This window comes from Cynara cardunculus (assembly GCF_001531365.2).
Source record: "Cynara cardunculus var. scolymus isolate 2C chromosome LG 11, CcrdV1, whole genome shotgun sequence".
In the NCBI taxonomy this organism is placed as follows: domain Eukaryota; kingdom Viridiplantae; phylum Streptophyta; class Magnoliopsida; order Asterales; family Asteraceae; genus Cynara; species Cynara cardunculus.
In genome coordinates, this window is record NC_037538.1 from 2,926,417 (window position 1) to 2,936,928 (window position 10,512).

At 37.8% G+C, this 10,512-nt stretch overlaps 2 protein-coding genes across 2 annotated transcripts; one reads left to right on the forward strand and one right to left on the reverse strand.

Moving 5' to 3' along the window:
- Nucleotides 1–1,198: 1,198 nt before the first annotated feature.
- On the forward strand, nt 1,199–6,458 carry LOC112521891 (beta-galactosidase 8). Its single transcript, XM_025130890.1, has 18 exons — nt 1,199–1,508; nt 1,613–1,708; nt 1,911–2,023; nt 2,119–2,185; nt 2,499–2,591; nt 2,678–2,821; nt 2,918–3,112; nt 3,206–3,293; nt 3,541–3,659; nt 4,090–4,251; nt 4,481–4,683; nt 4,769–4,878; nt 4,957–5,054; nt 5,140–5,253; nt 5,356–5,457; nt 5,543–5,754; nt 5,827–6,175; nt 6,271–6,458. Exons 1-18 carry the CDS (start codon nt 1,332–1,334, stop codon nt 6,376–6,378), a joined length of 2,550 nt encoding a protein of 849 aa, XP_024986658.1. The 5' UTR covers nt 1,199–1,331; the 3' UTR covers nt 6,379–6,458.
- A 92-nt stretch (nt 6,459–6,550) lies between these two features.
- On the reverse strand, nt 6,551–8,194 carry LOC112520957. Its single transcript, XM_025129583.1, has 3 exons — nt 8,155–8,194; nt 7,390–8,022; nt 6,551–7,299 (listed from the first exon to the last, which is right to left on the reverse strand). The coding sequence occupies exons 1-3, from the start codon at nt 8,192–8,194 to the stop codon at nt 6,551–6,553; spliced, it is 1,422 nt and encodes a 473-aa protein (XP_024985351.1).
- Between the last annotated feature and the right edge of the window lie 2,318 nt (nt 8,195–10,512).

Consider the following 10,512-nt stretch of genomic DNA (forward strand, 5'->3'; position numbering starts at 1 on the left):
ATAGATCTAAGAAACATGTTTAAAAAATAACGTTAATTATTTAAAAATAATCGTTAATATATAAAATGATATATGATTTACGTATAAAATCATACATGAGATTTGGATCATGCGAGACGAGTCTGTTTTTATGAGACTACTTTTTACACTTGAAATTTCACAGCAAAATGTTATGAAGATAACCTTCATAGTGTTTTTGTTGTAAAGGTTCCACTTTTTTTTACCTTCACAACATTTTGTTATGAAGTTTCAAGTATAAAAAAATAGTGTTATAGGTCTCACGAAAACAAACTGGTCTCACATAAACTCAACCCTCATACATGATTCACATATATATATTCACTTACAAAATTATACATGAGTCAGATATATATGTTCATACATGGTTCACATACAAAATTATATATACACACACAAAATTATACATGGTTCACGTGTATATATGTTCACACACACATACATATATATATAAGTAAATATAATAATTATTTAATTATAATTTAAAAAATAAGTTTTACTGATAATCATACATATTAAATTAGATTTTTTAAGAACTTATAAAATATAAGTAATTGTTAAAATAATCTTGTTTTCATTAATACCTAAAAAGGACACATACGACAAGATTCCAAATAAAATTTTCGGTTGAACCGTACCCGCCACGACCATGGTCGGTCCCGCCAGTGTAAAGCCTAAAATTCACATTTCTACAAAGTCTAGGGGGTTCAAAGTCATTTTGAGAAACTATAGTGGTGCCTTTGTAAATATATACAACCTCTGTAGTCTGTAGCCCTCCCTGTTTAGCATTTCCGTGATTGCCACAGCTTGTCCTTGTGCTCCGATCTTTATCATTCCCAAAACAATATCATTTCTATCCTTCAAATGCGACGAATTTGCAGACCCATTATTTAATTTAAATATATATATTTTTTAAATAATTCAATTATATATATATATATATATATATATATAATGTGTGTCTCTCTTGCTTAATGGGCAACCAATTGAGTTAAGCTTTCATTGAAGAAGATAAAGATGACACGTGACTAATAGGTTAACCGGTGGCGTGTCGTCTCCGGCCATACCTCAGATAGATAGATAGATAGATACATAATATATATATATATATATTCTTGATTCAGTCTCTATCATTCTTGAATTTCATCTTTTACTTCACATTTTACTTTGATTCTTTTCTTAATACTGTTTTTTCCGGCAAAAGTAAACCAAATGCTTTAAGAAACAGAGCTTTTTGAAGACGATTTAAGCTGGAAAAAATACACAGATATTTGATTAAACTGGGTTAGGCAAAGGATATTTGTGGTAAAGGAATGATGAGGAGAGTTATGATGGAGTTCTTGACTGTTTCGATTCTGGTGGCGGCGACGGCGACGGCGACGGCGGTGTTTGGTGGCAATGTGACGTATGATCACCGGGCATTGGTGATCGACGGCAAGCGCCGGGTGCTAGTTTCCGGTTCTATTCACTACCCTCGAAGTACTCCTGACGTATGAGTCACTACAACCCACCGACACATATACATTCTCTCTCTCTCTCTAGCTTTCTCCCACTATAACTTATCCTAACTTTATTTAAATGAATTGAATTGCAGATGTGGCCAGGCCTAATTCAGAAGTCGAAGGAAGGAGGATTGGATGTAATTGAAACCTATGTTTTCTGGAATTTGCATGAACCTACTAAAAACCAGGTTCTTTTTTAATCTTCAAGAAATCTTGAAACCTAGTCTTAATCATTAATCCTAGTTCTTCAGCTTTTTTAAATGGGTATTTTTGAATCAATACTGGGAAATTCTAATAAACTGAGATCAACTGTTTGAGTCATCGGAACCCAACCCTGTATATTAGACCCATTTTCATTTGACATGCTGACACAATCTTGGACTTCAACAGTATGACTTCGAAGGAAGAAAAGATTTGGTTAAATTTGTGAAAACGGTGGCTGATGCTGGTCTTTATGTTCATCTTCGAATTGGGCCTTATGTTTGTGCTGAATGGAATTATGGGTTAGTGTTGATTTGTGTTCTTTTAATCTTTTTATGTTGACAATGATCCAAGTGCTGGTTGTTTATGTTGTTCCTTGGTTTCTTTTTGTGAACAGTGGGTTTCCGGTTTGGTTACATTTCGTACCTGGAATCGAGCTTCGAACCGATAACGAGCCTTTTAAGGTTTAATTATTCTCTTTTCGTTAGAAAGCTTTCTTAGGATTAAGTCATTTATGGATAAAGCTGTCAGTGTGGATTTGTCTGTATATATTGAGAAGGTTTTTGTTTTAAAACGGTTTTTTCATAGATGTAAAAAGTGTGGACTTTTTACATAAAGATCTCCTTTAGAAGCTTACTAAACAAGTGACTTTCTATATCATTAATCTACTATCAAACAGTCATGTATAGTTGACCGAATAAATTGCGAGGCCTATTAAGCTGCTAACAAACATGTCCTTAATCTACTGGTTCTTGACGAAATGGGCATATGTTTTAGGCCGAAATGAAGCGATTTACAGCCAAGATAGTTGACATGATGAAGGAGGAGAATCTGTATGCATCTCAAGGTGGACCGATAATCTTATCTCAGGTTCGTTTTTTGCTGTTTTAAGTGCTGCAGAATCAGAATGAGGTTTATATGAATATGGAACCTTATTTGTGCATATTTGATGACAGATTGAGAATGAATATGGTAATATTGATTCGGCTTATGGTCCCGCTGCGAAAACTTATATCAAATGGGCAGCGAGTATGGCTACATCTTTAGATACGGGCGTGCCATGGGTGATGTGCCAGCAAAGGGATGCTCCTGATCCAATTGTAATACGAAACAAAGAACCGAATGAACTTTAGTTAAATTCTTGAGGTTGATTAATGCGGATTAATGTGTGATTTTTTTTTTAATGTTGAATGTAGATAGATACTTGCAACGGGTTCTACTGTGATGGGTACACTCCAAATGCTAAAAACAAGCCTACAATGTGGACTGAGAATTGGACTGGATGGTTTCTCTCGTTTGGTGGTGCAGTGCCTTATAGACCAGCGGAAGACATTGCTTTCGCGGTTGCACGGTTCTACCAAAGAGGTGGAACCTTCCAGAACTATTATATGGTTAGTTTCTAGGTTCCGGGTGTGTTTAAGTTTTCAACTTGAGTGTGTTGAGGATGTTAAATATTTGTGGATATTGTGTGTGCCTCCTTGCAGTACCATGGTGGGACTAATTTCGGCCACTCTACTGGAGGACCCTTTATTGCGACAAGTTATGATTACGATGCTCCACTTGATGAGTACGGTATGATTTCTTCTTAAACACCAGCAGTCTTGTTTCGTGGCTTGTTGTGTGTGCAATAGTTTTAGTTTCGTATCGGATCCCTTTTAGAGGTAGATCATGGCTTTGCTACCATGTGAGGTATCGAATATAAATGGTCCAATTCTAGCCGATGTGGGACTCTACATTTAGCATAATTGATTAGTCAACAGGTTAACAATTTTTAAAGATGTTATTAACCAGAATATCTTGTTCGATATATATGATGTAGGAGCGCCTCGACAACCTAAGTGGGGTCATTTGAAAGATTTACATGAGGCCATAAAGCTTTGTGAAGAGGCGCTGCTGGCAACGGATCCAACGACTACTTCTCTTGGTAACAATCTAGAGGTGAGGATATATGGAACCCCTTTAAATCTCTTTCTAAAAGAGCCCTTGAAAAAAGAAGAGATGTTCCTATACGTAGAGTCAGGTTCATGGGAAAACCGTAAAAAAATAAAAAATTGAGGAACACCCTGCTAACCGTCCATCTGGCTGGTATGTACATGTGCATATAAGTAATTTGTAAGCAATTTGTCCATCATGCACATGCATAAAAACCAAGAAACAACTGCAAATACTTGTATGCACATGTGCATACCGTCCAGTACTAGAGTCTTCCTCAGTTTTTTATTTTTTTGAGTTTCCCCTCAACATCTCTCTCTCTCTCTCTCTCTCTCTCTCTATATATATATATATATATATATGTATATATAGGTTTGATGGGCTGTGTCTAACCGATGATGGACTCCAAACAACTCACAACTTTTTTGTGTTTTAGGCCAGTGTCTATAAAACATCATCAGGATGTGCTGCTTTTTTGGCAAATGTGGATACCAAATCTGATGCAACTGTGAACTTCAAAGGCAATTCTTATCACTTACCTGCTTGGTCTGTCAGCATCTTGCCTGACTGCAAGAATGTGGTGTTCAACACTGCAAAGGTTTGTTTGACTTTTATGGTCAATCCTAGCATCTATCAAATTCATTGGTCATTTGGTTTCTTTACCAATTAAGCCCCAACAAGATACTTATGTGTGGCATCAGTTATAAGCTTTGATGTAGTTATCAAAGTTCCCTAAAAATCCCAAGCATCCATGGCAATTTGAGGTTTAAGTTGGTCCATTTTTGTCTTAAAAGTCTTGACACTGTTGCTAACTTGACCTTCAACAGATAAACTCTGTCTCTACCATCCGAAGATTTGTAGCTACAAGTGTTAGAAATGACCTAAGTGCTTCAGAGGCACTTTCATCGGATTGGAGTTATGTTAGTGAACCCGTGGGGATCTCGAGTGATAACGCCTTCAATAAACAGGGATTAGTGGAACAAATCAACACCACAGCTGATCAAAGTGATTATTTGTGGTATTCATTAAGGTATAAAACAAACTTTCTGGTTTGCAAATGAGTCAATCATGGCTTCTTATTCGATTCTAGAGCTTTTCCTATGGTTATCTTGCAGCACCGACATTAAAGGTGATGAGCCCTTCCTTCAAGATGGGTCTCAAACAGTTCTTCATGTGGAATCACTAGGCCATGTTCTTCATTTGTTCGTTAATGGTCAAATTCAAGGTACGAAAAGCAACAAAGAAGTCAAAAGGGACCCTTCTGTTATCTTTCCTGATGAGTCTTTGAAATTGTAACTTGTAGGTAGTGCAATTGGCAATGGGATTTCCAAGGATATCCCCATCACCCTCAAGACTGGAAAGAACAAACTCGATCTCTTGAGTGTGACTGTTGGACTTAAGGTTTGACCTCCTCCTTAAATTTCTACGATGTTGATATGGGTAACAAGTGAATACATAACGGTACTCAGCTGATCTTCGTGTACAGAACTATGGTGCGTTTTTTGATAAAGCAGGCGCTGGTATTACTGGTCCAGTGCAGCTTAAGGGCTTAAAGAACGGGTCAACTGTTGATCTTTCATCTCAGCGGTGGACATACCAGGTGGGGATACACACACACACCCCGAAAGGGCGCTGTATATACGACTCTTTTGGACTTTTGACCATATCTTGTAATTTATTGACATCTATGGGTACATCGCAGGTTGGACTAAAAGGCGAAGCACTAGGCCTGCACACAGGAGATTCTTCACTTTGGGTGTCGGGGTCTTCCGTTCCCAAAAGTCAACCTTTGATATGGTACAAGGTAATATCAAAGTTCTTGTAGAACCAGAAAGTACGATAAAACAGACCAATTTCGACATGCTAAACCAGAACTTGTGTTAAAACAGACGAGTTTTGATTCCCCTGCGGGTGATAATCCAATCACGATTGACTTCACTGGGATGGGGAAAGGCGAGGCGTGGGTAAATGGAGAAAGCATTGGGCGTTATTGGCCGTCTTATAGCGCCCCAAATGGCGGTTGTGCAGGCTCTTGTAGTTACAAAGGGCCATATGGTTCAACAAAATGCCTCAAGAATTGTGGGAAACCGTCACAAACTCTGTTAAGTGAAGTCTTTCTTGAATATATTTGTCGAAAGTATGATTCTTTTTGCTAATCAAATTGATCTTGCAGGTACCACGTACCCCGATCATGGCTGAAACCAAGTGGGAACGTACTGGTGTTGTTTGAGGAAATGGGTGGGAACCCTACACAAATCTCTTTTGCAACACAAGAGTTGGAAAGTTTGTGTTCTCGAGTCTCTGAATCTCACCCGCTCCCCCTGGAAGCGTGGACTCAGGATAAAAAGTCAGGAAGAAAGTCAAAGTCAAAGTCAAAGCCAAGAGTCTCATTCGAATGCCCTCATCCTAATCAAGTCATTGATTCAATCAAGTTTGCTAGCTTTGGAACACCTCAAGGGAAATGCGGAAGTTTCAGTCATGGTGAATGCCGGAGTACTGATGCCCTTTCGATCCTACAAAAGGTCAACTCTTTTGATATTGACTATGTTCGTGTTCGTGTGTGTGTATATATATGTTTAAATAAACTGTTTCATCTTACGATTGCTAAACATTACAGGCGTGCATTGGGTCAAGAACTTGCAACATTGAAGTCTCGACAGGCATGTTTGGTGATCCTTGTACAGGTGTAGTTAAAAGTTTAGCAGTAGAAGCTTCGTGTGCATAAAAAACACGAAAGCATGGCTTTTAAGGTTATCGATGTCTCCGGGCAACCATATAATCATAGAATAAAATCATTTTAATTGCATAATAATGAATTTCATGAGGCTTTATTCCCCTTATTAACACATTTCAATAGAGATCATCAAAACATGAGATTACGAAACTAGAATAATTGGTCAGTATTGAGATATACCAATAGCGATAGCAGCAGCAGCAGCAGTCTCAGATTGTCGTTGAAACCTGCAAACTTTGCAAAGTGGGGAGGTTAGAGATGGAGTTTCATACTTGTCCTCCCCACCCATCATTGGCATGGCGATTCCTCTCTTCACCGGACTCACATACTCCGGCCGGTAAGTTTTCCCCAGAATGCCCTCCACATCGTCGGAAAGATTTGAGAACCTGAACTGTGTCTCGAAGTGGGCAAATGCGTCGTTTAATGGTAACTGGTAGTTGTGGGCTTTGTCATCTTCCTTAGTTATAGGGACAGCCTTCATGTCGATCTCTACCAACCCACCGACAGTAACTCTCACGGTGTTAGTGTCGTCAGTCCTCTCAACCACCACTTCTCTTACTCCGGTGGTAGTTTTCCATTCGGCATTTCCTTGAAATGGGATGGTGACTTCTTGGCCGTCCCATTTCATGAGAAGTACGTCAACGGAGTCGTCCCATTTTGGGACCTTCTTGGCTGCAAGGACTAGGGTGTGGGTGTCAAACATGACTGACACGGATTGAACCCATGTGTAGTCACGCTTCCTACCGATGGGTCGGTTTCCGATGAAGTGGGCGTTGATTTGGAGGTTGGTGTCCGAGACGAGGGCGAAATCACGTCCTTTACTGCCATGGAAGTAGAACATCACTCCATCACCACCAACGAACCTTGGATCATAACATAAAGAACCATACCCATTACATTTCGGCCTTCTCCCTGCGAAAATTAGAACTCAAGTTTGTTAGACAACAATATATAAGATTAGGTATTCAAAGAAACATTTGGTCGAAGAGGTTGTATGCTTACATTTGCAAGTAGCTTCACACTTGCTACCACAATTGATATGGCACCCTTTGTTCTTCTTGTTCTTCTTGGGCTTCCTCTGGGGGCACTCCGCTGGACAAGTTAGTGTCTTGTAGTGACACTCCCCTTTCGATTTACAAAAAGCCCGTTCGCATCCTGATTTTGGGTCTGGTGTCAAATCGTCGTAGTTAGTGGCATCGTCTTCAACGGGAGAAGGCTTCGGCTTCACCTCTTTAGGCGCCGGCGCTGGTTTCTCCTTAGGGGCCGGTGGTTTCTGCTCCTTAGGTACTGGTGCCGGAGTCTTCTTACTGTCGTCATCCTTTTTTGCTGGTGGTTTCTGCTCCTTAGGTGCTGCTACTGGTGCCGGAGACTTCTTACTGTYGTCATCCKTTTTTGCTGGTGGKGTCTGTTCCTTAGGTGCTGCTACTGGTGCYGGAGACTTCTTACTGTYGTCATCCTTTTTTGCTGGTGGTGTCTGTTCCTTAGGTGCTGCTACTGGTGCYGGAGACTTCTTACTGTTGTCGTCGCCATGATCTTTATCGTCTTCAGCTCGAACAACGGTAGCCCCAATGGTGATTAATATGAGTAGGAAAGCCACCAAAATGAATGACTTCCCCATATTCAAAATCTTGGTAGCTTAATTACTTGCTGTTGGTATAAAGAAGGATGAATGGGATGGTTTGGTTGAAAAGACAGGGAGAAGCCATTTATAGGGGAATAAAGGAGGTGATGATAGCATGCATGGAGTTCGCAGTAATCCATGTTTACCTGGTTTGCCTTCTATTCTAAAAAGAAACTTGCAAACCATGACGACCAGACGTTTCCTTCCTCCAAGAAATATACCTGCTTTTTTAAATATAAATTCTCCCCTCTTAAATTATATTCATTTAGTATAAAATATTGTTTTCTTTTTTTATATCATTACAGATTGTTTATCAAATACTTATCCGGATAATTGTTACCGATAAAATTCAACAATATCATAACTTTTTTACCGGATAAGATTTTTAGTCTAGCAAAACGGTTTCGATACAACAATTTACCTGGTAGGCGTTAACTATTGTAAGTCATCGCTTTCACTTAGTAAGACTCGATTATTGTCTTTGCTTTTTCGGGATAAAATTCTTGGTTCTTACTATATTCATCCGGTGAGGTAATGTGACTTGGTAAGGGTAAGCGTTTGGTAAATGGCCTTTAATTTTAAGGTTCTTATTAGTCGAAAAAAATAAAAAAATATTTTCCTTGCATAGATAATCATATTTTGAGAGTTCTAAATTTGAAAATTTTCATATGTTAAGTACTTTTTCTATTTTGAAGAAGGTTTTGAGAAATTTATTAGAGAATCTGTTGGAGATGCTCTGACAAAAATTATACAAAATCCACATTTTTTTTCCTCATGTAATATTATTATTTTTCACAAACAAGAGTAGAAAGTGTAAGAAAATTGTCTTTTAGATGTATCCGCAATTGTGAACATTGGTTTTACGGACCTATGACTATTTTGGTAATCTAGAGAAAAATGACTAAAAAGTGAAACCAACCCTGAAAAATGGCTATGTTAACAAAACGTATATATTCAAAATAAATTTGATTAATTTACATAATTAAAATAAAAAAAATAGAAGGTTCACATGGGACAGACAGCATCTAAGAGCTTTGCTTAACCATGTATTCATGCACTTCTTTTGGGGGCCAACAAAAAGTTGGATCTTTTTACAAGATTGTTGTTTTTTTTATTATATTTTCAATTAAAATAAATATATTTAATTCATCATTTTTACATCAAATCAACCAAATACGATGACACAATTAAAAGTCATTTTTAATTACGTTTAATGCAAGAAACACCGCTTGGTTACAATAGGATAATACAAAAGTTTCATTTGATCGCCAACACTGATTCATTTCTAAATATTCTTTAGTGTTCGTTAAGTCTTGATCAGATTTTACATTTTGATTTGGACACTCTAGTTATCATTGAATCAACTTCAGATCACGAACTGTTTTCTCTGTCTACAGCTACTTCTTCGACATCGCTAAAGGTTCATTTGATGTGAGTTTTGTTTTTGAGAAATACTTGTTTTGAAATTTAATATACATGTGAGGATAGATATTGGAACTAGATTATGGACACGAAGCTTAACTCAAGGGGGTACCTTCCATTTTCCCTCTTTTTAATGTATAGATATGCCACCAAGCCTTCAATTAAATCAAACTAAGGTGTCGTTTACCAAATGCTTATATGGGTAAACGCTTACCAAATCACTTTACTTTACCAGATAAATATGACAATGACTAAAAATCTTATTCGGTAAGAGCGAAGGCAAGAATCGAGAGTCTTACCCGGTAATGAAGACGATGACTCTTACCATGGTTAGCGCTTACCGGGATAAATTGTTGCATATGATGTTTTTTAGTGAATAAAATATTACTCGGCAAGTAAACGATAATGTTGAATTTTACCGATAAGTGCTTACCGGGTAAGTGTTTAGGTAAACGGCCCTTAAGTTGAGTTTGAATTTAACTTGATGGTGTTAAACTAAACTCGAGTTTGATTTGATATATAGTTGGACGAGATTTCTTGAAGCAAACTTAGGGAATTCGAGTTAATTCAGAATCTAGGAAACGTCCACCAGAATTACATAAGATAAAACAAGCTTAATGTAGAAACTCAAAATTAGTTATCAAAATTATATTCGACAAAAATAAAACAATTTGAACTTTACCGCAAAACAAATACCATATTTTGATTATATCAAAGGGTAGATTAGTAATTTTTTAAGTTTCAGTCATATTAACGTCCCATCTTGTTCTAACTATTTGGGTTCAACAAAAAAATTCCAATTTATCCCACCAAGGCCTAGTCCTTGTCTCTGACTTATGTCGTCATTGCACTACTAGAAAACTGGGCATTTCCGGCGGATTTTCCGGCGGACAAATTCCGTCGGAATTTTTCCGGCGGATTACCGGCGGATTTCCGGCGGTATTTTAAAAAGTCAACTTTTGTTGACTTCCGCCGGAATTCCACCGGAAAAGTTAAACCGGTTATATTTCCGGCGGATTTCCGGCGGATTTATTAATTTTGGGTTAATTAATCTTTAAAAAGTAATTAATGTTTGGAAAAAA